The following is a 27,881-nucleotide window of genomic DNA, read 5'->3' on the forward strand; positions in this document are numbered from 1 at the left end:
CAAATTTTTTTTCAAGCTGCATTTGATGATGTCCTGAGAACATAATTAGTAGTGGCCCTGTTTACAAGTAACCATTTTGCCCTCAAGCTTTTCTACCTCCATAATTTTACCTTTCAAAATAAAAAGGAATCTCAGAAGCAGAGGAAAATAAGCATAAATTCTGTCCAAGTCCCTGTAATTCTCTGAATTTGCTCACTGGACATGATTTACAACGCTAGTCTTTGAGCAGTTGTGTCTTAATTAATGCCTTTAGGATTTGGGGGTATAAATATGATTATAAGACATTTTAACCATAGTTGTAAAAAAAATTCGGAGTGGTCGGATTCACTGCCTTAGTGAAGCCAGGGCATTGCTGTGTCTAATATCAATAACTAGTAGCTTGCTTAATGTTTATGGAAAATGCTGCAACATGTTGGGCGTATGAGGCCCAATGGATTCAGAAGGATGAAGCAAATCAAAGCACTGGACTTGGCTTTATCCTTCATGGCCAAGACTCTGCTGGAATTTAGAAATTCTTTTCACATAATCTGCCATATTATTCCTTTTGCCAAAATCATAAACAGAGGAGCTAAAAATATGACAGTAATACTGTTGACAAGAGACATTAAAAACATGAGCGCATGCACACATACATGCAGGCGGCCACCACTCTTCTGGTCATGGTCATTCCCAATTTTTCTCTACTTTGAGAGCCCCTTCCCCTCCCAAACCATCCTCCTAGCCCTTCTCACTCAATTGAAGAAAACCCAGAGGTGAACAACTATGGCAGAAGATACACTGCATCTGTATTGATTCATTGTGGATGGATCTGATATTACTTTCTTATCCCCTGCACCTTGGCAAAGAGATTATATTTTTTAACATATAATGAGCTTGGTTAAAAAAAAAAGTAATATCATTGCTGGAGAAAGGGTATGGGCTAGACTGATGAAGAGAGTGAATTCCATAGGAAGAGGACTTCCTCAGTAACTGAACTGACACCACAGCCCTCATACTGCAATAGGGTTGCCAGTCCCTACAGAATTCTGATTACTGCAAATTCAAGTTATATTGACCTGGTCTTTCCTTCAAAACTGCCTCCATACTGTCACTTTGTAGATTCTGTAATTTGCTCTGAGCTGAGGGCAAAAAAGCACCTCAGTGGACAGATTTCCATCCAAATGAAACTTTAACAGGGTTCTGGGATGCTCTGATTCACGAGATTACTAGGAGGCTGTTTTTTTAATTCTGAAGTTGGCAGTTTACAGCCCTTATGACTTCTGTTCTGACCAGTGCAGCCAGTGGTGAGGTTTGCAGCTCTTCCTTTTCAGCGGAGGCTCTTAAGAGTGGGCAGTCCTCCTTGAGCAGCTAGGGGCAGCTCCACACGGCAGGCACTAGCCACACCAATCTCATGGGAATGAAGACCTGGTATGGAATTGGACATCCTTCACCTGCCTCTAGGGAGGGATTGAGTGCAGTAGTCAAGAGTGGGGGCTCTGCAGCCAGAGAGCCTTCTTAGGGGTCCCAGCTCCACTACTTCTTGACTAGTGTGGCTTTGTGGCCACCTTGCTTGCTTTACATTTAAGAAAGGAGGAGCAGTGCCAACTTCTCAGAGTTGGGAGGGGTACATGATTTAATACATGGAAAATGCTTACACAAGGGTCTGGCACATAGTATGCGCTCAATAAATGGTAGCTTACATTACTATTATTACTCAGCAAATGAGACCTGATTCAACTAATGATGCAAAAGTGCACTTGTTTCCCATTTCTAGATACTACTAAAAACAGCTGAAATTTCTTAGTAGAAAATAAGGCTCATTTTTATTTAAAGAACAATTTTTATAAAAATTGATTAACCCAGTTTTTACAGAGTGAACAACTACTGTATAAAGATGCACAACTGCATCATGTAAATATGCTCAGCTTCAATAAATTTGTTTTTAGAACCAAAAAATGTGATTAACCCATAACCCACCAATGGGCTCCAAGGCACAGGTTCCTTCCATTCCATGCACTCCCTATCTATCTTCGTCTGTGCTTCTTCTAAATTATCCTAATTCATTCACTTGTGCAAATTTTTACTGAGCCATAACCCTATTATGTACCTGGGAAGCTAACAGGCAGTTGAGATCAAACAATGAATGAAACACAAAAGATGCTTGTCCTTGTGGAATTAACATTCTAACAGGGGAATTAGACAATAAATAATAACATAAATTAGTAAGTGATAGAATAAACTAGAAAATAAGTGCTATGAACAAGAGAAAAGCAGTGCAGGGTTGGGTAGAGACAGCTGGGCTGGGGGTGGGTGAGTAGCATTTTAAATAGGAATTTCATGGAAGGCCTAAGCATCCACTACAGGTCTTCCTCCAGTTTCAGTTTTTCAACTCAGACCCATGGTACTTTCATGGGCCACACTCACACCAAGGCCACCTAGAAGAACAGAGGTCAGAACACCAAGCACCAGCAGGGCAGCGCCAGGTGCCCCTCTTGCTGGGAGTCCTGCAGCAGTCTGGCACAGACACAGGAGGCGAGAACCTCCTGTGTGGGGTCACCGTGGCTCAGAAGTATCATTCTTCACAGAAGCCAACAGATCTTGTAACAAACTCCATAGTCACAACTTCCAGGTTCCCTGCAGGGAACATGCCAGTTGCGGGAGTAACCCTTCCTTCTTCAAGGTCTCTCACAGTGAGTGTGAGACCTGAGCCAAGACCTGAGGCAGGAGAGGAAGGTGGCCATCTGGACAGCCAGGAGCAGAGCAGGCCAGGCAGAGGAAATGCTGAATGGGGGTGCAAAGGCCCTGCCTTCTCCACTCAGGAGCCAGCTCAGGTGAGTGGGGCAGGGTAAGAATGGGATACTGTAGGTAGATAGAAGGTCAGAGATGTACTGGAAGGGCCGGTCGCAAAGGACCTCGCAAAGGAAAAGGGAAGCCACTGCAGGATCCTGAACAGAGTGACATGATCTAGCTTTGCTTTCAAAAGGCTCACTCTGCCTGCTGTGTTGAGAACAGACCAGGGAGGCTGAGGGGAGATGCAGAAAGGCCAGCTAGGTGGCTACTGCAGTAATTTTCCTGGGTATGAGCAGTGAGTGCCCAAGACAAGATTTGTTGTGTTTTTGGTAAAGTACTTGCAATGCTATAGTTTAGGAAACCCTATTCTTTACCCTACAGAACAGTCGCCAAATGTCCAGCAATTTCACAAAACCTATGTTTTGCAATGTTAACAGCAACAAAAAGACATTCTGTGATCAATGGCATGTGCTATTGATTCCAAGGGGAGGGCTTAAGAGAAAACGGGCAGTAACGAGAGCTATGAGTCAGCCTGTTTCCCTCCCAATCCACTGTTTAGGGGTCATTACAGTGTAAAATGAATGGCTTTGCCCCTGGGAGAGCATATGAGTGAGGCGCGCTGCAGGTCAGGGGCCTGCCGAGGGCATGGCTGCTGCGGCACAGAGTGGCCAGAACCTGAGGACCTCTCTTCACTGACTGGTGGTCTCAAAGCCTGCCCCTGCCAAGGACAGAGGGCCTGACTCTCTTGAGCATGTCCAGTGAGTGTGAGCCTTCACATACTGAGTTACTTCTGCCCTGCTGCTTACTGTCCCTGCTAAAGATGATGTGCTTATTTTTAGCCATCATGTGATTCTCCAGTATTTTCCAGGCTCTGCTTGAGTCACTCTGGTTTCAGAGAATTTTTCATAGGGGGAAAAATACAGGAAAGCGTTCTGCATCTTAAAGTGGCTCAAGTATTAAAAATTCTCTTTTAAATAGTTATTTCAACATGCTATTTCTTTCGATAAACTACTGACTTTTCACACCTCACATTTTGGTAAAATATTAAGTGTCCTTTAAAACACATTAGGTATCACATCCAATCACTATGTTCATTTAAAATATTATTTTTTGATCATTCTCAGAGCAACAGAAATGGTGAGGCTCACTCACCCCAGTGAAAACCACACACACCACATCCCAACAATAATTTAGAGGAGTACCCCCTTCACCTGTTTACTGCAGTAACAGGGGAAGACGGTGACAGAGCCCAGCACACTGAGCCAGCCCACTGGGCAGACGACACACAGGTGTTACCACAACAACTACATCGAGGGTGCTACTGCACTCCGGGTATGCAGCAGTCATTTAACCAAAAAGCTTATACACTAGAATGGTCATTTTGGGGGAACATAAGTACTAAGTTTATAATGTCTTGTCCTTTAGACTCCAGTCAGAGCCCCTGTTGACCAATACCTAGCAAGACAAGTGTTTGCGGTTGTTTTTCTGATGGTGGCCAGCCTGTTGTGCTCCATTAACACCATCTTATCCAGACTCTCCTGCTAAGAGAGACATGGTCTGAGGCCACAGGGCAGGCTGGAGCTCAGGGAAGGGAGAACTCCGAGGTGAGCCCCGTGCTCACCAGGCTCCTGGTCCAGGGATCTCTGCTTCTATCAACCGACTACTAAGTCAGAAACGTGTGTAACATTTATCCCCGATTTCCTCCTCTGCTTTACTTCCCATAACCCATTAATCATCCAATTTTGCTGACTGTATCATCTTAGGGTCTCCATCACCCACATGGCTACTACCTTCATTAAGGCCACTGTCTTCTCCCACGTGGTTTGCTGTAAAGCCTCTTAGCTGGTTTACGAGATTCTAACTGTGCCCTCTCTAATGTGTTTTCTGTAATACAAAGCACACTCCTGCTTAAACTTTTCCATGACTCCCTACTATACAGTGTAACCTCGGTGTGACAAACAAATCCTACAGTAATCCCCTTGCCCTAATGATCTCCACCTCCTGGTGTTCATGCTTTTGTATGATAGCCTTCCCTTGAGTGTATGTAAGATCCGTGACCTGACTCTAACCCACAGAACATGGCAAAGGTAATGGGAGTCACTCTTACCATTATGTTACTACATGACTGTCTTGCTGGAAAACACACCAGAGAGACTTCCCCTACTGCCCTGAAGAAGTAGTTGCCATGAAGTAAGCATCTTTGTTGGAAAAGCCCATGAGGCAAGGAGGTGCCAAGTGGTCTCTAGGAACTGAGGGTGGCTTTCAGCAAGAAACTGAAGCCTCGGTCCTGCAGCCTTGAGGAAACTGTCAACAACTTGAGGGGGCTTGGAAACAAATCTTTCCCCAGTTGAGCCTTTCATGAGACCACCACCCCAGTGGATACCTGGATTATAGTCTGGTGAGATCCTAAAACAGAGAGCCCAGCTAACTTGTGCCTGGACTTTACAATCTGTGAAATAATGAGTAAGTGTTGTTTTAAGCTGCTAAGTTTGTGATTTTATTTTTGTAGCAACAATAAGAAGAGCCCTGCTTCCCTCTGCGGTCTCATATCTCAACATACACACCGAACAACATGCACTTTACTGAATGGAGCACATTCTTTTGACTTCAGCATCCTTGTCTTTCTGCCTGGAATGTTCTTCAACACACCTCCATTTGGCTAACATCTACTTATTCATTAAGTTTTGCTTGAACTTTACTTTTTTCAGAAACCTTTATAAAAGATGTTTAAGACTAGCCCAGGTGTTCTTCCTATATATGCTGAGGGAACTCGCCTCTCTTTATTATTATTGCCTATTTATTGTCAGATTTTCCCACTAGGATGTAATTTCCTTGAAAATAGGGGTCTTGTCAGAATCACCGTGTACCTCCAGAATCTCTTATAGTGCATCAAAAAACATTTGTTGACAAACTAAATCAATTAGTAAAAAAGAGTGAATGAGAATTCAGGTAAAGCTTTCACAAAAAGAGCAAGGAATCCAAGAAGTAGGAACTGTTAAGAAACATTTTCTAGAAGTAATTATATGAAAAAGACACATGCACACACATGTTTATAGCAGCACAATTCATAATAGCAAAGATACGGAACCAACCTAAATGCCCATCAACCAACGAGTGGATAAAGAGAATGTGGTATATATACATCATGGAATACTACTCAGCCATAAAAAGGAATGAAATAGTATCTTTTGCAGCAACTTGGATGGAGCTGGAGGCCATTATTCTAAGTGAAATAACTCAGGAATGAAAAATCAAATAGTGCATGTTCTCATTTCTAAGTGGGAGCTAAGCTATGAGGATGCAAAGGCATAAGAGTGATATGACAGACTTTGGGGACTCGGGGGTGGGGAAGGTTGGGGGCTGAGTGTGGGATAAAAGACTACATATTGGGTACAGTGTATACTGCTCAGGTGATGGGTGCACTAAAATCTCAGAAATCTCCATAAAAGGACTTATCCATATAACCAAAAACCACCTGTACCCCAAAAACTACTGAAATAAAATTTCAAAAGGAAACATTTTCTGAGCTACTGTGTAGTGTACTAGCATACTTTCTAAGTTACAGTGTAAGGGGCTTCTCAGGTGATGGAAATGACTGGAGAGCACTTCAAAAACAGCCATGTGTTGACTGAGTACTACATCTTCCTTGATCCAGATGAATGCTGCAATGATTCAACTTAAACTCATCAACTCAATAATTATATGAGGACCTTCTACAGACCAGGCAATGGGGGAACAATGATTGAACAAGACAGAGTTGAGTTATAGTGCAGTTCACCCAATTCAAAGGGATTCTAGAAAATTCTACAAGTCAAAGCTGTTTTCGATTCCTGCCCAATATACTAAGTAACAAAAAAAAAGTATCAAACATAAAGAAAAATAGGTTCACAGACAATCTATGATATTCTGCCGTGGAAACTAAGAATGAATGCTAAGTCACTGTCTTGCGTGGCCTGGCGAGGTTTACAGCTAGGCTGAGAAGTAAAATCTGATATTATTCCTATGGAGAGAAAAGGAATGATCCATCAGATGAGCACATGGGGTTTAGTTATAGAATTAATATTTCAACACATATCAGGAACAGCTATATAAGATTAATGACCCAATGCTGTTTTAAAAAGGGCTAGGATGGTCTGCCTTCCAGTGCAGGGAGGACAACAATGGAGACCCTCGCCCTCCTCCGCAGAGCTCTGTGCGAAGGAACAGACTCTGCGTGCCCAAATACATGCCAATCGCGTCTATCCTTCACTTTCAGATCACCCAGACCATTCACACAGACAGCTAATTGACTTGAAGGATTAAAAAATCGGAGATTAGTAATTCTACTAATCTAGGGCTCAATATTCTTGGCTTTGTATACACTTCTGCTTTTGAGCTGATAAAAGGCCTGGAACAAATGGTTTTAACATTTCCTGCATCTATAAATGTAGACAGTAACTCTACAGTATAGTAACTCTCTCTCACCCTAGAACCTACTGTAAGGATGAAAGGAAATGTTTTTGAACTTTTGAAAAATCACGATAAAAAAAATAAATGTCATCGCAATAGAACAGCATGTGTTCTGTTGTCTCAAGCCTAAGCAACGTTGCAGAGCTTTTTATATCCTCCATACATCATGTAATTTGAATTTGGCTGTGAAATTTACTGTGGTTCAGTATAGTGTGGGGAGGAGGTAAGAGGAGAAAACAAGACCACATCCATGACATATGAGAGACGCAATATAATACAATGATGAAAGAACATGGATTCTGGAATCACAGAGTCAGGCCTTAAATCTTAAGTCCTCTCCTTCTAGTGCGTGACCCTGGCAAGTTACTAAACCTCTCCGTGCCTCAGTTTCCTCAACTTTAAAGTGGAGGGTAATAATATGATCTGTCTTTTAGAATTGCTGAATACATATTAAGTTCTTAGGATAATAGCTGACACTTAATATGTGCTCAATAAATATTTGCTAATATTACTGATGACTCCTTCTATATTTTATTTTTTTGGGACAGGGTTCCACTTTGTTGCCCAGGTTGGAGTGTAGTGGCATGAACATGGCTCATTGCAGCCTTGAACCCCAGGCTCAAGTGATCCTCCCACCTCAGCCCCCTGAGTAGCTGGGACTACAGGTGTGTGCCACCATGCTTGGCTAATTTTTGTATTTTTTGTAAAGATGGGGTTTTGCCATGTTGCCCAGGCTGTTCTCAAACTCCTGAGCTGAAGCAATCCTCCCACCTTGGCCTCCCAAAGAGCTGGGACTACAGGCATGTGCTTGGCCTTCCTTCTACATTTTAAATGTTTTCATTTTCCTTAACTTTCATGAAAAATTCTATTCATATTAAGATTCAGATTCTGAGTTACAAAGTAATAGTATCACAACATTCTGTAGGTTTTGATCTCTAAGCTTTAAAACACTCTAGTTTTTTTTTTTTTAAAACCATGTACATACTTTGACCTAGAAAGCCAAAATAATTAAAAATTGCAAATTGAATTAGTAAATCATCTGTCAAAAATGCTACCTCAGTAAGCAAAGAAATTAGGATGGCAATGAAAAATGTACGGCTCTTCCTAGGAAGAAGCCCTTGGGCTTTTCTACAGACACTGCCAGGAGATTCCTATTTGAAACTCCAGAATTCCTCATAATTTTCTGCTCTTCTCTCTGCTCAATATTTTAACCTCAGAAATATTCAGTGTCCTGGCAAGGCAGGGCACTGCTCATATTTTATGCTGTGGTTTTTATCATCATAAGAGGTAAGTACTATGGTCTGAATGTTTGTGTCCCCCCCCAGATCTATACGTTGAAACCTAATCCCCAACACAATAGTATTAAGAGGTGGGGCCTTCGGGAGGTAATTAGGTTGTGAGGGCAGATCCCTCATGAATGAGATCAATGCCCTTATAAAACAGGCCTAAGGGGGCTTGCCTCTTCTGCCATCTGAGGAAACAATGAGAAGGCACCATGTATGTGGACCAGGCTCTCACCAGACACTGAATCTGCTGGTGCCTTGGTCTTGGACTTCCCAGTCCCCAGAACTGTGACAAATACATTTCTGTTGTTTATACAAAGCTACCTAGTTTATGGCATTTTGTTATAGAAGCCTGAACAGACTAAAATGTAGAGAAATGCAGTTTCAGTTATTCTTTGAGGAGAAAGGTATCTCAATGTCTAGCAATGTCTTTTATACATCTTATATATGTAACCAGAAGAACAAAACCACTGCTACCTCTCTTCTTCCAGGGAGTAGGGGATCTTCTACAAGAATTTAATTAGTTGGGCCGTTAGAATATTTCTTTCTATTTGCTCCAAGTCTTGATGTAGCTAAGGGAGTAGGCATTAAATGGTATGCAGCTTAGCAATGGGAGTTTCTTAATATGAACAGGTCAAAAGGATGCAATGCTAATATGGGGTAGGGGTTGGGTAAAAGAAACAATGTTCTGCCAGGCGTGGTGGCTCACACCTGTAATCCCAGCACTTTGGGAGGCTGAGGCGGGTGGATCACCTGAGGTTGAGAGTTCAAAACCAGCCTGACCAACATGGAGAAACCCCATCTCTACTAAAAATACAAAACTAGCCAAGCATGGTGGTGCATGCCTGTAATCCCAGCTACTCGGGAGGCTGAGACAGGAGAATTGCTTGACTGAACCCAGGAGGCAGAGGTTGCACCACTGCACTCCAGCCTGGGCAATAAGAATGAAACTCTGTCCAAAAAAAAAAAAGAAAAAAAAAAGGAAGGAAGGAAAGAAAGAAAGAAACAGTGTTCTACATAATAATGAGAAGTACTAACATCTATTTGAAGAGAAGTCTTGCTAATTATGGGGCTAGTAAGAAAAATGCATCTTTTCCTTGTATTATTACATGATTTCTAAAATTAATATTTGATCCTTAAAGACATATGTAAGGTACTTGGGTAGGATGGTATGTGGATAAGTGACTGGGGACTGTAAAATAGCAGTATCAAGCAGGCATCTACTGGAAAATTGTAAGAATAAACAGGCATGACTCATCTTGATGGCGAGACCATCGAGAGACAAGAAGAGTACCTGTGCCCACCCTACAGGGCTCCGGGAAGTCAAATGCCATCATAGACTGTCCTACAGTGAATTTCTTAGAGTAAATAATGGCTTAAGGGAAAGACCAACATTTGTGGTTAAATTAAGGAGTTTCTCAAAAGGTAAATGAAGATTTAGTGCATCTTTGCAATAATAAGGAAAAGGAAGTCTTGCATAAAGGTACAGGCCTGAGGCTAAGGTTAGATCCCCTTGAAGATCCCCTTGAATGGGAGTTAACTTCCTGAGTATTTTTCCCTTGAACTCTAATTGAGTTAAGTGCCTGTTAACTCACAAGCATCAACCCTCTTTGCAGCAATATAACAAAATCCAGTCTTCAGAGCACTAAAATTCACAATAACTAAGACATAACACAAAATTATTTGACATATAAAGAGCAAGGAAAATGTGACATATTCTCAAGGAAAAATAAAATCAACAGATGTCAATTGTGAGATGGCCAGAATAATGGAATTAGCAGACAAAAACTTTCAAAGCAGCTACCATAAGCATGTTTAGTGAAGTATAATATGCTCATAATGAATGAAAAGGTAGGCAAACTCAGCAGAGAAAGAAAAAAAAGTAAACAGAAAAATACAATAGTTGAAATTTAAAAATGAAGACTTCTACAACAGTAGAATGAAGATGACAGAGGAAAGAGAGGGTAAACTTGAATTTACATCAACAGAAACCATCTAATCTAAAGAAGAGAGAAAATCAGTACTGGGAAGAAAATCAACTGTGCCTCAGGGACTTGTGTTATAATTTCAAAAGCTCTAACATATGGCTAAATGAAGTCCCAGAAGGACAGGAGAAAGAATGGAGCTGAAAAAAATATTTGAAAAAATAATGCTTGGAATCTTCCCAAAGACATAAATTCACAGATTCAGGAAGCATAATGAACTCTGAAACAAGATAAATTCAAACAGAACCATAATTAGGCACATCATAGTTACACTACTCAAAACCAAAGATAAGGAGAAAATTTTGACTGCACTCAGAGAAAAACTATGTATTACATACAGGGTAGAATGAGTATGCACTTCTTATCTTTGGAGGCCACATGCAGTGGAATAACATCTTTAAAGTGCTTACAGGCAAAAAATAAAACAAAAGGAAAAACAAAACCCAGCTTGAATCCTTTATCAAGTGAAAATATTCTTTAAGAATGAAGGTAAAATAAAGACATTTACAGAAAAAGAAAATCTAAAATAATTTTTGCCACTGGACCTGCAGTATAAGAAATCCTAACGAAAGTCCTTCAGGCTAAAGAGAAATGAAACCGCTAGGGAACTTGGGTGTTCAGAAATGAAGAACATTGAAAATAGTACAAATATGAAACAAACAACTTTCCCTGTAATTTCTTTACAATAGATATGACTGTTTAAAGCATAACCGTCTAATAGAAATATGTGAACCACTTAAGTTTTCTAGTAGCCCCATCAAAAAGGTAAAAAAAACTCTACTGATTTTAACACATGCAAAATATATACAACATATATGAAATATAATTTCTACATGTAATCAATACAAAAATTATTAGATGTTTTACATTCTGTTTCTCACACTAAGTCTTCTAAATTCAGCATGCATTTTATACACACAGCACATTTTAATGATGAATAAGCACATTTCAAGTGTTCAAAAGCTAATGTGTATTAGACAGTGTAGGTTTAAAGCAAAAGTTACAACATTATCTTGCGAGGTTCATAATGTATGTAAATGTAATACATATGACAACTATAACAAAGAACAAAGGGGAGGGATGGCTGCAAGGTTTCCACATTTTACATAAAGGTGTACAGTATTAATTTAAAGGATAGTGTGAAAAAACAAGAATATATATTGTAATCCTTAGAGCAACCCCTAAAAAATTAGTGCAAAGAAGTGTAGTTTAAAAGGCGGTAAGTAAATTAAAATAGAATTCTAAAAAATACTTTAAAAATCCAGAAGATGACAGGAAGGGAGAAACAACAAAACAAGAAACAGAGGGGACAAACAGAAAACAAATGATAATGCGGTAGATCTAAATCCAACCAAATCAATAATTACATAATTATATGAAATATAAATGGGCTGGACACTCCAATTAAACAGTAAAGATTATCAGAATGAATAAAAAAGCAAGAACTGATTACATGCTGTCACACTTTATAAAGACAAAGACAGGTAGAAATTTAACTTATCATGGCGAAAGATGATGCCATGCAACAGTAAGCATATAAAAGCTGCAGTAGCTAGATTAATGTCAGATAAAATAGACTTCAAGACAAAGAATATTATCAAAGATAAAGAGGAACACTTCATACAATAAAGAGGCCATACTGCCCAAAATAATTTATAGATTCAAAGCTATTTCCATCAAACTACCATTGACATTCTTTACAGAATTAGTAAAAAACTATTTTAAATTTCATATGGAATCAAAGAAGACCCCGTATAGCCAAGACAGTTCTAGGCAAAAAGAACAATGCTGGAGGCATCACACTACCTGACTTCAAACTATATTACAAGGCTACAGTAACCAAAACAACATGGTACTGGTACCAAAACAGACATATAGACCAATGGAGCAGACCTCAGAAATAACACCACACATCTACAACCATCTGATCTTTGACAAACCTGACAAAAATAAGCAATGTGGAAAGGATCTCCTATTCGGTAAATGGTACTGGGAAAACTGGCAAGCCATATGCAGAAAACTGAAACTGAACCCCTTCCTTACACCTTATACAAAAATTAACTCAAGATGGATTAAAGACTTAAATGTAAAACCCAAACCCTAGAAGAAAACCTAGGCAATACCATTCAGGACATAGGCATGGGCAAAGACTACATGACAAAAATGCCGAAAGCAACTGCAACAAAAGCCAAAATTGACAAAAGGGATCTAATTAAACTAAAGAGCTTCTGCAGAGTAAAAGAAACTATCATCAGAGTGAACAGGCAACCTACAGAATGGGAGAACATTTTTGCAATCTACCCATCTGACAAAGGTCTAATATTCAGAATTTACAAGGAACTTAAACATATTTACAAGAAAAAAAAACCCCATCAGAAAGTGGGCAAAGAACATGAACAGACACTTCTCAAAAGAAGACATTTATGCATCCAACAAACATATGAAAAAAAAAAAAGCTCAACATCACTGATCATTAGAGAAATGCAAATCAAAACCACAATGAGATGCCATCTCACACCAGTCAGAATAGTGATTATTAAAAAGTCAGGAAACAATAGATGCTGGCGAGGCAGTGGAGAAATAGGAATGTTTTTACACTGTTGGTGGGAATGTAAATTACTTCAACCATTGTGGAGGACAGCATGATGATTCCTGAAGGATCTAGAATCAGAAATACCATTTGACCCAGCAATCCCATTACTGAGTATATACCCAAAGAAATATAAATCATTCTACTATAAAGACAGATGCACACATATGTTTATTGCAGCACTATTTACAATCGCAAAGACATGGAACCAACCCAAATGCCCATCAATGACAGACTGGATAAAGAAAATGTGGTACATATATACCATGGAACACTACGCAGCCATAAAAAGGAATGAGATCATGTCCTTTGCAGGGATGTGGATAAAGCTGGAAGCCATCTTCCTCAGCGAACTAACACAGGAACAGAAAACCAAACACTGCATGTTCTCACTCAAAGTGGGAGGTGAACAATGAGAACACATGGACACAGGGAGGGGAACATCATACACTGGGGCCTGTTTGGGTATTGTGGGTGAGGGGAGGGAACTTAGAGGACTGGTCAATAGGTGCAGCAAACCATCATGGCACACATATACCTATGTAACAAACCTGTACGTTCTGCACATGTATCCCTTTTTTTTTTTTTTAGAAGAAAAAAAGACAAAAAAGATCAATTCAACAGGATGGCTTAACACTCGTAAATACGTATACACCTAGTAATAGAGCACTAAAATACAAGAAACAAAAATGGAGAGAATTAAAGGGAAAAATGGACAATTCCATGATCAATGCAGGAAAATTCAACAGACTCTGCAGCAAATGTTAGAACTGGACAACAAAAAAATCCATAAAATACAGATCTGTTTACTCTGACACTGGTATTAGGTAAGTAAAAAAACGCACATAGAAGAGCTGAATAATACCATCACACACCTTGATCTAATTGATATTTCTAAAACACTATACAACCAACTACTGCAGAATACACATTCTTTTCAAGTGCATGTGGTCCATTGACCAAAAAAAGACTATATTCTGGGCCATAAAGCCAAGATCAGAACAACGATAAAAACCACTCCTTACTGCTATTTTTTACTGCTTCTCTTAAAAAGCAAAGCAAACAAACAAAAAACCCAACAAAGTAAAGCAATTCTTATTTCCCAAAAGAAGGTGAGAGGTGATGAGTACTTAGATGACAGGTGCTCAACAAATGCTCATACATTACTAACCAAATAAATGAATAAACATGATTACATTTTACAGTCATACAAACAGCCTTAGAAAACCCAACATTAAGGGTAATTATTGAGTGAGAATATTCAAATATTCAACAATGTTCTTGAACTTTAGGATTTATTCAAATCTACATTTAGGGATTTAATTATGATTGTTCAAATACTTTATTCTATTCTACTTAGGTTGCTTCCTTTTGAAACCACTTTTCTAGCATTCCTATTAATCTGATTTTAAGGCTGAAACACTGAAGTCCCTAAGGAAAGCAGAAAGCTCAAACTCAATTTCCATAGCAACTCTAAATCTATCACACTATATTTATATATGGGCGTTTGATTTAAATACTTGAATGTATGTGAATCTGCAATGTGTCTTAGCTGTCGTTGCTATAGTAACTACATAACTTTGAATTTCCTTTTATGTTTAGTAAGTGTTCACACATAAAAACCAATCCCCACCAACAGCTATCTTGAGTTGCAGATATGGCTCATAGCAATAAATTTACAAACATCATGATTCACAATGATGCGTGTACTTATATATCTATCATTGTGAAAATGTGTATTTTAATACATGCCCCTGGTTGGTAGATTAAAACCAATTCAAGATGCAACTCCTCAGAATGTAGACAATAAAACTTACCAAGCAGCCATTTACCCTTAGGTGACAGCCTCTGCTTATGCAGTAGGCTTGTTACAGTAAAGTCCCCAATGACACACAGAGAAGCCACAGCCAAACTATTCTAAGGCTTCTCTGAATCATAAAGAAAACTTTTATCTGTATCAAAATGGTTGAAAAATCTAGCATGTTCTTACAAAAACAGGATGCACCAAGTATTTAGAATATATCTATTTTATACATAAGCAATCTCTGGTGCATGCTTATATAAGTAGTCTGTACGATGTAAAAGCACAATTTTTTTTCTTGCTAATGTAGACTGAGTCCTTTCATGGTGACAATCTACTCCAGGATCACTTTTTCCACTCTAATCTGGTCCCTCTGTCATATAAAATGTTTGGGAGCTGCCACTTACTGTTCTTACTGTATAACAGTTAGGAAATGCAAGCTAATTTTAATATTGGCCTAATGAAATTTTGGGGGAGAGATAAATCCACTAAAAAAATAAATCAAGTATTCCAAACTCAAAATAAAAAAAAAAATTAAGGACCATCACCTGTTTTCGATACCAGCCACTGCGTATGTCCACTAATGCAGATAATTAAGAAATGACCAAGGCTTAGAGGTGGGAACAAAATTACTGCTATATGTTAGTGACCCGGCAACACTGTGAGATAAATGTGATACAGATATGTGAATTTTCCAGAACGCTGACCATAACCTTTCATTTGCTCTAAATTTCAGACGAATAAAAGCAGACTGTGTATAAAGAGAATGGCTTTGAGTGACTCCGAGAAGCAGGAGCGCCAGTTTAGATAATGTAAAAATAGAGTTCATGAGGGAAATAAATCAGAGAATTATGACAATTCTAAGAATTGTAAGGGACCTATGAGAGTATTGATGACTGCCTGCTGGTGTCATACATATACTAAAGACTACTGAGAGGCAATGGAATGATTTGATTTTGTAATAAAGATCCCAGGATACTATGAGGCTCTTTAGTAAGGTTTTGTTAAGTTTTTTTTTTTTTTTTAACTGAGGTTTGTACTTTCTATTGATACCTGTATATTCCTTGCCCTGATGAGCTATGTGCTAAGAAACCACATCCCCATCTTTATTACAATTATGTCTAAATTAAGAAAGAACAAACACACTCTGGGTAAGTACCTCAGAAACTCTCATGAATGAAGACTAAAGTGCATACATTTTCTAGCACCTACTCTGTTTCTTAGAAGACATTTTGGCTTATATTATCTTGGCTGTATTCCCAATAACTGGATATACGACTTCTAGAAAAAATGAGTTCTTAATGCATTTATAGGAGCCTTTCTCCTATCATGGCTTTTAATAATAACACACTATATGTGATATACCCTCAGTATAGTTTTACTACCCCACAATGCCCAAAAATCAGAGCATATTTTATTAAAAAGGGAATGGCTGTTTGACTTCTGAAAATATCATTTCTCCCTGATTAAGACCAATAACGTAAACATGGTCAAGGTATCAGGAACATGGTCTCAGGAAATTACTCTCTTCCAGAACATTAAAAATAAAATTTATTACCTGTTGACTTTAATGGGTTTCCTGAGCATTGTCACCCAAGAGGTTAAGCTCTAGAAAATATCTATTTCTCTTTTAGGTTCATGGACATTCTATCAAAATGGCACATGTTTATCTGCAGCTTTTGTGAAAGACAGATGAGGGAATTCCTAGAAAACGCGGCCAAGGTAGCATAGTAATAGTGCTGTTTGGGGGTGGAGGAATATTGGTACCAATGGGAAAAAAATTAAGGACAGGTTATGATTGTGGGAGAAAATATTCTGAGGTCTGTCCAATCTTACTACAGAAAACTTGAAAAAATGGCAGTTGAGTTTTGAGTCCAAGCTATCCATCATTCACAGCTATAGAAAATGACATTAAGATGAGAAATATCAGACACCCTTGATTTTCTTACCTTTTTGTCCTCCCACGCCACATATCTCCTGAATCCCAGACTTTGGAGAGGGCACAACATCCCCCTTTTCTCCACTCCAGCTCCTAGACTGATGAAAACTGCTGACAAAAGTTGAAGGCCTATCTGAACTGCCATCAATGTTTGCTTCCCAAACTCTTTGTGGCTTAATTTTTACCCAGCCTCTCCTATCGCTTTGGCTCCAAGAAAATAAATATCCTCTCTTTTCCTTTCTAACCCTTTATCTATGCCCTTGACATCTCATCTTTTCCCTTCAGCTTTAGCGTCATACTCCAATTTCCCCTCTTTTTCTATTTTCAATGATTCCTTCTCCAAAGACATGTCTCCCATCTTACAAACCTGCTTATATTGCCTTATCCTAAAAGCAAATAGGAACAGTTGAAAAAGAATACCATTTTCCTTCCAATCTTATTTCCTGAAGCTACTATCACTCTTTTCCCTACACAAACCAAATGTTTTTATTTTCCTCCATTTTTTTCCTGACACATTTGTTAAAGGTTGAATCTACTCTTATGCCTCCACTTCCACAAGCCCTTGTTAAATTGCTGCAATCTAGGCCTATGCCCTCAGTATTTTAATGGACCAATTCTCTGAGGGACTATTAATCACCTCCTAGGAGTCAGACTTTGGCCTATTTTTCAGGCTTCATCCTGTTTGATATTGCCACAATTAATATTTGGCACTGTTGGTGACCCCTCTTTCTACAAATTTCCTACTGTTTTTGTTCTCTGATGCTGAGCTCTCCTGGTTTTCTTCCTGACGTTCATCTTTTTTGCAGCTTCCTCTTCTTCCTCCTCCGCCTTAAATGTATGTATTTCCAAAGATCTGTGCTTAGTTTTCTTTATTCTATATAGGCTCACCCATTATGGCTCCAAAGTTGGATCTTTCCACTGTCTCAATTTCCTTCCTCCAACTTTTTCCTCAAGCCATTCCTGGCTCTACCATTCTACTGAATGGAGAAATCATTCAAGTTGAGAAATCTAATGAACTCTTTCAGGCCTCATTTAACTTGACTTCTCAGCAGATGTAGACATTGTTGACCATTATGCTCCCTACCTTCTGCTTCCCTGACACATCACTTTCTAGTTTCCTTCATTTTTTCTGGCACCTTCCCTGCTTCCTATGCAAGCCCTTCCTCTTCTACTCAACCAGTAAATGTCCAAGTTTCTTAAGACACTCTATGCTTTATTACTCAGTATTTGCTTCCAGCTTCCATTACATCAATATATGGAAGAATCACAAATGTTTATCTTTAGCCTATAACTCCTTTGAGCTCCAGACACACATGTGTACCACCCCAATACAAAAACTGCCTATGTAGATCTTCTCTTAATGTCACAAAAGAATCTCAAACTTGGTATGTTCAAAACAAACTCAAGATTTCTTCCCAAATCTGGTTCTCTTTCAGCACTTCTTGAACAAAACTCCAAATCCTTCCAGTTGTACCAGAAGTCATGTTTAACATCTCCTTCTCTTTTATCCCAGTATTCAGCCATTACCAACATCCAGTCTATTTTGCCTCCTAACAACTCTCCCAGAGTTGTTCATTCCTCTTCATCTACATGAGTACTATTTTAATGCAGATGAAGAATTCATCTAATTCATACTAGTGAGTATGAGTATTCATGTTATCCTTAAAAATATTTTTAAAATATTTATTTTTAAATATTAAAAAAATTTCAAAAAGTAATGCCAGTCTTCCAATGGTTTCAGTCTACCTGGAATACAGCCATAAATCCAGAAATAAGATGATAAAAATGCTGTTTAACAGTGAGCAAAACTGTGATTTCAAAGCTATTACCACCTATGTGGTCCTGTTAACCATCTCTACTTCATTCCGATTGTAGTTTGGGCATAAATAAGAAATTTGTTTTATTTACAAAATTAAGGTTACTGATTTAACAAGTTTGAACACTGGGTTCCACAATTGAGATGGAAACATGATTTTGGATGATTTCATGTTTAATTGTGCAGTACCCAACTGTGTTTCTAATAATGACCCAATTTTATAAGAACACATTCTGCTTGGTAAAGTCTACTGTTTATGGCAAGGATGTTTATAATATATTTTAGAAAGTGTGTTTTTTTTTTTTTATCCACAGAAGTTTTAAAAGTTTTAGTGTTCCAGATATTTTTCCTAATGACTTCACTTTTGGACAAAGCTGGATAAATAGGGTATTGCTGAATGTTACTGCATAAAAATTGCCACTGCCTACAGAGGAGGTAGGATGTACGGTTCACAAATTTCCTTTGACGGGTTAGAGATGATGATCCACATTTAACAACAGAGTTCAGTTCATATGCTGGTCTGTACTGCCAGCAATTAAGCAGTAAAAATACGTCAGTCAAAATCTAAACAGCCTACTTGAAATTTCTTGAAAAACTAAAAGGAAAAAGAAATCTATCCCGGGAGCATTACTTTCACTACCAGCTTCAGTGATACAATGCAAATAGCTCTGCCTTTTTAATAGTTTAAATGAAGATGGTTAGACTAATGACAAATAGGTCACAGGAAGATAAATGTGGTGCAACAGACAACAGCAGAAATCATACAAAGGCATTAAAATATTGACTGCTGGGAAGAATCAATCAGAAACACACGGTAAAGCACAGAACGGTCTGAGCCATTCTCTAAGATGAAAGCAACTCCCGCAATCTCATTGTGACAATACCTGCTGTGGGGGAGTTTGCATGGTGAGACTTTTTTGGTAGGTTGAAGATCTGTTCGCCAGGGTCAGGAGGAGGAATTGCATCTTGCCCTTGTCGTGCCTCTACAGGATCATACTCCTTCCCATCGTAGTTAGCATCATAAAATTTCTTAAACCATTGAATAAAATCCAGGTTGTCCTGGAAACGTCCTTTCACTAGCTTCTCCACTGGAATTACCTGCAATAAAAAATCACTTTGTGAGTTACAAACCTCATGTTTGGGTATATACCCAAAAGAAAGGAAATCAGTATCTCAAAAAGATATCTGCACTTATAAGTTTGTGGCAGCACTGTTTATAATAGCTAAGATTTGGAAGCAATCTAAGTGTCCATCAACAGATGAATGGATAAAGAAAATGTGGTACATATACACAATGGAGTACTATTCAGGCATAAAAAGAATGAGTCACAGTCATTTGCAACAACATGGATGAAACTGGAGATCATTATGCTAAGTGAAATAAGCCAGGCATGGAAATACAAACATCACACATTTTCACTTATTTGTGGGATCTAAAAATCAAAACAAGTGAATTCATAGGCATGGAGAGTAGAAGGACGGTTACTAGTGGCTGGAAAGGGAGAGTTGGGGATGGTGACTGGGTACAAAAAAGTTAGAAAGAATGAATAAAACCTACTATTTGATAGCACAACAGGGTGACTACAGTCAATAATAACTTAATTGTACATTTTAAAATAAAGAGTGTACTTGGATTGTTTGTAATTCAAAGGATAAATGCTTGAGGGAATGGATAACTGATTCTCCACGATGTGCTTCTTTCATATTGCATGCCTGTATCAAAATGCCTCAGGTACCCCATAAATATACACACCTACTATGTACACACAAAAATTAAAGATCAAAAAAAAAAAAAAGAACTAAACCAAAACATCATTGTTGGTTTTCCTGGAATATTTAGTACTTCTGAACAAGCCAGACAAAAGGAATATCTTTAGTTGTCAAGAGGGGCTGGTCCCACTCATAGTACATTTATCGTCAAAACATCTCTCCGGAAAAACAGAGGCCTCGGATGTTGTGCTATTTCAAGACTGATAAGCTTTTTATTTTTATTTTATTTTATTTATTTTTGAGACGGAGTTTCACTCTTGTCACCCAGGATGGAGTGCAATGGCAAGATCTCGGCTCACTGCAACCTCCGCCTCCTGGGTTCAAGCAATTCTCCTGCTTCAGCCTCCCGAGTAGCTGGGATTACAGGCATGCACCACCATGCCTGGCTGATTTTTGTTTATTAGTAGAGATGGGGTTTCACATGTTGGCCAGACTGGACTTGAACTCCTGACCTCAGGTGATCCACCCGCCTCGGCCTCCCAAAGTGCTGAGATTACAGGTGTGAGCCACTGTGCCTGGCCGATAAACTTTTTAAATTTCTTTGTAATATGTAGCCCAGTTGTGTTGAGATAAACTCATATAAAGATTATAGTTACTAGAGAGTGGGGATGAGTAAGATTTAAATCAATAAAATAGATATTTTTATGGCTTCATAGTATTCCATGGTGTATATGTATCACATTTTCTTTATCCAATTTGTCATTGATGGACATTTAGGTTGATTCCATGTCTTTGCTATTGTGAATAGTGCTGCAATGAACGTTCACATGCATATGTCTTTAAGGTAGAAGAATTTGTATTCTTTTGGGTATATACCCAATAATGGGATTGCTGGGTCGAATGGTAGTTGTTTTTAGCTCTTTGAGGAATCGCCACATTGCTTTCCATAATGAACTAATTTACACTCCTACCAATGGTGTATAAGCATTCCCTTTTCTCTACAGCCTCACCAGCATCTGTTATTTTTTGACTTTTTAGTAATAGCCATTCTGACTGGTGTAATTCACTGTTATTTTTTCAGGACATAGGCGTGGGCAAGGACTTCATGTCTAAAACACCAAAAGCAATGGCAACAAAAGCCAAAATTGACAAATGGAATCTAATTAAACTAAAGAGCTTCTGCACAGCAAAAGAAACTACCATCAGAGTGAACAGGCAACCTACAAAATGGGAGAAAATTTTCGCAAACTACTCATCTGACAAAGGGCTAATATCCAGAATCTACAATGAACTCAAACAAATTTACAAGAAAAAAAACAAACAACCCCATCAAAAAGTGGGCAAAGGACATGAACAGACACTTCTCAAAAGAAGACATTTATGCGGCCAAAAAACACATGAAAAAAATGCTCATCATCACTGGCCATCAGAGAAATGCAAATCAAAACCACAATGAGATAACATCTCACACCAGTTAGAATGGCCATCATTAAAAAGTCAGGAAACAACAGGTGCTGGAGAGGATGTGGAGAAATAGGAACACTTTTACACTGTTGGTGGGACTGTAAACTAGTTCAACCATTGTGGAAGTCAGTGTGGCGATTCCTCAGGGATCTAGAACTAAAAATACCATTTGACCCAGCCATCCCATTACTGGGTATATACCCAAAGGACTATAAATCATGCCGCTATAAAGACACATGCACACGTATGTTTATTGCGGCACTATTCACAATAGCAAAGACTTGGAACCAACCCAAATGTCCAACAACGATAGACTGGATTAAGAAAATGTGGCACATATACACCATGGAATACTATGCTGCCATAAAAAATGATGATGAGTTCATGTCCTTTGTAGGGACATGGATGAAACTGGAAACCATCATTCTCAGTAAACTATCGCAAGGACAAAAAACCAAACACCACATGTTCTCACTCATAGGTGGGAATTGAACAATGAGAACACATGGACACAGGAAGGGGAACATCACACTCCAGGGACTGTTGTGGGGTGGGGGGAGGGGGGAAGGACAGCATTAGGAGATATACCTAATGCTAAATGACGAGTTAATGGGTGCAGCACACCAACATGGCACATGGATACATATGTAACAAATCTGCACATTGTGCACATGTACCCTAAAACTTAAAGTATAATAATAATAAAAAAATAAAAATGTAACATATCAAAAAAAAGAAAATGGAAAGATATCTAGCTATGTGAATTATATTATCACTGGATTCTTACCTTTTACATCTTTGGGTGGGAATACTAGCTGAATGTGAATCACAAGATAGTTACAAAGCTAGAGTGTGAGTCAGATTGTGTGTGTGAGTGTGTGAATGTGTGTGAGTGTGTGAGCATGTGATTCAGACAAGCACACAGCTCACAGCTTTGCTATGTGACAATATGAATGGAAGCTATAGAAATTAAACTTTGAACAAGGCTTTGCCACTATGGGAGCTATACATCACTGATATCCTAAAATGTATCAATAGGACCACTTTAGAAAATGTAGAAAGACCTTACATATCAATGAAAACTTGGAAGAAAAAAGCAACTGAAGCATGCATTAAACTAAATAATTAGCAATAAATTTTGCACAAATGTTTTTTATGCAGCTAAAATAGAAACTAAACCAAGTACAGAGCAAAATAAAGAGAAGAGAATCTTTTGGAAGATACCATATTTTTCATGAAGATTCTTTGGGTAATAGACTTTTCTCACTTCCCCCAAACTTCAGTGAAGTCTGCTTACAAGGAAGAATTCCTGCCACATGTGAACTCAATTGCTTTAAAATTTTTATTTTTTATTTCAGAGAGAGTCTCTGTTGCCCAGGCTGGAGTGCAGTGGTACGACCATACCTCACTGCAGCCTCTAACTCCTAGGCTCAAGAGATCCTCCTGCCTCAGCCTCCTGAGTAGCTGAGCCTACAGGTATGTGCCAGTGCGCCTGGCAATTAAAAAAAAATTTTGTAGAGATGGGATCTCACAATGTTGACCAAGCTGGTCTGGAACTCCTGGCCTCAAGTGATCCTCCCACCTTGGCCTCCCAAAGTGTTGGGATTACAGGTGTGAGCCACTGCGCTCAGCCTCAATTGACTTTTAATTGTATTATTTAATCACTTTTATGTCTTCTGAGTTTAAAATTTTTGTTTATGCTGATATTGATTGTTCGAAATCAACTTTTTAGAGGCTTTTTAGAGCATAAAAAGCTTTTAACTAACAAACTACTATATTTTGTCTATTGTCGGACATGAAAATTTATAAACAGTTTTAGACACTGGTGGTACATTAGCTGTTAAAAGAAGGCATTTACTTCTGTTGACTTAATTTTGCATTCCCTATCAACATGAAAGCTTCAGGGCAAAAGTTCAAAATCCTAGGTGGCAAGCAAAAGCATAGAACTTTCCATTGTGCCATCAGGCTATGACACACATGAATGAGGGTACTTAATGCTGTCTCTCACTGTACTTTTGGATCAAATCACTGCATACTAAAGCTAGAAAGGCTAACAAAGGCCATCATGGCCAGTCTCCTTCCACTGCAATAATTTTTTTCTTCAACATTCTTAACAACTGCTCATCCATTCTGTGTGTATATACTTCTAGAGAGATATAGAGCCCACTAATTTGATGTATAGCAAGTTCCATCAATAAACATATGAAAAGGTGTTTCTTTTCTTTCTAATCTAGAAGCATGTATACAGAAATGAATGAAAAAGATACAAGAGGTATTATAAAAGTAAGGAGAACCTACATATCCCTAGTTTTAACTAAATATGGAAAGAGCTAATTGGAAATTAACCATGACAAAGGACATAAAGTTGGAAATAATCAAAAGGGCTAAGATGTTAAAGAGAATGTATGTTTTGAAATAAAAATTCCAAGACAATGAGAAGTCAGGATTTTCTTAATATATTGATAAGAATGTCAAGAAGATATTAATTGCCTTAGCTTACAAAATACATAGTTTATCAAACTTCCCTTTAATCTCTATCTTTTGTAACCTGGTATTTTATTTTTCATTTCCATAGCCTATTTATTACCTCTGTTTATGCAAAGAACAGTTTTCCATTTCTCCCCTGCTGGTTTATCTCTTTTTCCTTATTCAAAATTCATTTCTTTCTAAGCTCATTCATGCTAAGAGATATATCCTAAATAAGGAATATAGATTAAGTATGTATTTAAATAGCAGTAAACATGCAGAAAGAGACTGAGTTTTAGCAATAATCCCTTATTGAGAGAAAAAGTACTCCAGGCCATTTGTACCACTCCAGGACAAAAGTGTAACTCATGGGAGAAAAAAAGGGCAAATTATGGAAATTGAGAATCTGAGCACACAGACTATACTGGACACTGTTTCTCATGTCAACTTCATAACCATGAATAAGGGGTTTTTAGTCCCATTGTACAGATGGGTAAACTGAGACTCAGAATTTAAATAACTTGCTCAAGTCATGAAGCTGGGATTCAAAACCATGCTGTTTCTGCCATGACATGATGTTTTTCCAAAAGAACAAAATACAAAGAACCACAGTGGCATCTGGCAAACATTAGAAGTTTCTCATCTGCAATGCTAAATTTAACTAATAACACTTTAACATTTGTGAGCCCTGTTAGTTTTTAGTCTACTGGCTACAAGTTTAGAAAATCTGAAATGAAAACCTCATAAAAATACAAGAACTTAGGGCAATGCTTTATGCTAGGTACAGACCCCAGCCTACTGTTGAGATATCAAGATATATCCCATCGGTATGCTGCTGGACTTTTGCATTTATGCACAAAAACAATTTTAAGAAAAAACAACACATTTTATGGAAGTACAAATCTCCTACCTTATCAACGTTCATTCGCTTAAATGATGCTTGCAGAAGTTTAAAATTGTGAATATACTCATGTTCCAGCTTTGCTTGAAATTTTACTTTCTTCAAACTAATGCAACCAGGGAAGAGCATGTCCATGAACTGGCAATAGGCTGCTCCTGGAAAGAAACAAGAACAGTGCTGGAGTGAGTCTCACTGTACCCAGATGTGGTAGAGGACTGCTAGGCTGGAAGGAGATTGTGCTTACAGGCACCATCATCACTCAGAGCAGAGTGCGTCCTTCTTACCAATGTGCTTCTATCTCCTTGTCCACAGGATCTGGGAGCTAGAGGGAAGGGACTGTACCTCAACAACACAACACCTGCCACTTCCCAACCCTAAACTCCGTGTATTGTACTGCATGCATCAGAATATCACCAGGTTCCACAACCAACAAACGGAACCTCACACTATAAAGCCAAGGAAACCAGGGTAAGAGGAGCCCTTTCTAGCTTCTACCAGAGAAAAGAAATATACATTTTCTTCCACCTGGCTACCACCTGCTCCAAGTCATCAAAATAAACTTAAGAGGGAAAAGAGAGGAAAACGTGAGAGAACTACAAAAGTTCTCATGTAATGTGTAGCTCAAAAAATACACATATGCTCAAGCTGTTTTCTATCTATAGCTGTGGTATTTACAAAATACCACACAGGTGAAAACTACAAAACCCCCACACAGGTGAAAACTACAAGCCAATTAATACCAATTTAAGTATTAAGTTTACTTATTAAGTATTAAGTGTTACTTAAGTATTAAGTATTACTTATTAAGTATTAAACATTACTTATTATTTATACTTATTAACTATTACTTATACTTATTAATTATTAAGTATTAAATTGGTAAATTTAATTGTTAAATTTTGTTATAAGCCAAATTAATACTAATTTAATTCCAGTCCAGAGCAATGGGGTTTCCATATTAACATGAAGTATGAAGACATGGATACTGAAAGCTATAGAAGTTCAGAGTCATGTTCTTTATGACTAAGAAACATGACAAAAATGTCCAATGAGCCCCCTGGGAAATTATCATAGAAAAAGGGGACTTTAAAAAAAATATATGAAGAGCTCTTAGAACATGACCACTACAACTGGGAAATTCTGGCAAGCTGTGTTTACTGATTCATATCTTCTTACTAGTATAGGCTAATGGCATTTAGGAAAATAAACTGGAAGCCAGAATGATTTCTTTTCTTTTACAAGAAAGAAAACCAAGTGGCAAGAATAGGAACAAGTCACCATTTTTAGGTTCATTCTTTCTTTGCTGTCTGCAGATCTCTTGGTCTATTTCTATGATGTGCCCATGATCAGTCTTTCTGGAACATGAAGTGCCTCCCCTCATCCTTTACACTACCAAGACTTCTGTGAAGAGCCAGTTCTTCTACTTGGGTGACTCACTTTAGGAAGGAAGACCTGCTCTGTCTCTTATGTGAAATAAAGGTTAGGCATCCTTTACTGAGACAGGAATCTGAGATAAGAGAGAACAAGACATCAGGAATCTAAGGGTTGTTAAAACATGAAATGCTAAGGCAACTCCTATTTTGTAGGTACCAGCGTAAAGTGACGAAACATAGGCCATAACAAATATCTCTAGAGTCTCTGCATCTGGCGTCCCTTTAGATGACATACCCTGAATACTAACTAGTAAGTTCCTAGTCAAGCAGATGGGTTCTCTTAAAAAGAAGACAAAATAAAACAAATCGAAAAAAAAAGACACTGGGGGAGGTAAGAGAAACATCATGATCTGGAGGGTATTCTTTGAGTCATCACCCACTATCCAGTTCTTTCTTTTGAAGGGCTGCCAGATGGAGCAAATTCCAATCGCCACTTTAACATTATTATTATTACTATTATTATTATTATTATTATTATTATTATTATATATGGATGGGATTGTGGGAACACAACTGCCTCATTACCTGGTCTTAGAAGTTATTTTCACTTTTGTAGAGTTTACCATAGAATTTATCTATGGAGACCTCGATACTATATACTTTTACAAACCAACCAACCAAATTCCTCATGTTTCAGATTTAAAAAGAAGTCACAGCTTTTGAAAAAAAACAAAACAAAACTCTCTTCCATATAGTGAGAGAAGGAAGGAAAAATCATCTCTAGTGTCATCATCCAGAGACAACCACTCGAAATATTCTGGTATATGCCATTCTAATCCTCTTTGGAAGGGAGTGTGTGTGTGTGTGTGTGTGTGTGTTTCTTAAAAATGTGATCCTGTTTTAAAAATGTAATCACGTTATACCCATTTTTAATGTAAACTTTCTGAAACTCAACAGACCATAATTCTCTTTCTGAGTCATTTAATATGCTCTATCAATATTTTTAATGGCTTTCTTATTTTTATATCTTGCTTATCAACTTTCTCGAACCAAGAATACATAAATATTCATGCATATTTCCGTCAAGTACTTTTATGGTCTCAAGTTTTACATTTAAATTCTGAATCCATGTGGAATTTATTTTTGTCTATGATATAAAGTATGGTTCTAATTTTAGTCATTCCAAATGTTGGTGGAAATCTGTCATTTTTGGCTCCCCAGGATTTGGACACCTACTACCTGGGGAGATGCTATAATGCCCTGCCTCCCACCACAGAAGCTGAAAGTGGCCAGACATCCCTTTCCTTCATAGCAATAAGGATGCAGGCCCATGAC

General features: G+C 38.2%; 1 protein-coding gene across 3 annotated transcripts in view; it reads right to left on the reverse strand.

Moving 5' to 3' along the window:
* The window catches only part of MAPRE2 (microtubule associated protein RP/EB family member 2), a 169,454-nt gene that overhangs the window by 21,459 nt on the left and 120,114 nt on the right, over positions 1 to 27,881 (reverse strand). For all 3 annotated transcript variants that reach the window (XM_032152522.2, XM_032152521.2, XM_032152523.2), the window contains 2 exons: positions 25,183 to 25,328; positions 19,517 to 19,730 (listed from right to left, as the gene is read on the reverse strand). In XM_032152522.2, the coding sequence (XP_032008413.1) occupies positions 19,517 to 19,730; positions 25,183 to 25,328 (360 nt within the window). The remainder of the gene's footprint in view (positions 1 to 19,516; positions 19,731 to 25,182; positions 25,329 to 27,881) is intronic.

This window comes from Hylobates moloch, unplaced genomic scaffold (assembly GCF_009828535.3).
Source record: "Hylobates moloch isolate HMO894 unplaced genomic scaffold, HMol_V3 SCAFFOLD_5, whole genome shotgun sequence".
NCBI classification, from domain to species: domain Eukaryota; kingdom Metazoa; phylum Chordata; class Mammalia; order Primates; family Hylobatidae; genus Hylobates; species Hylobates moloch.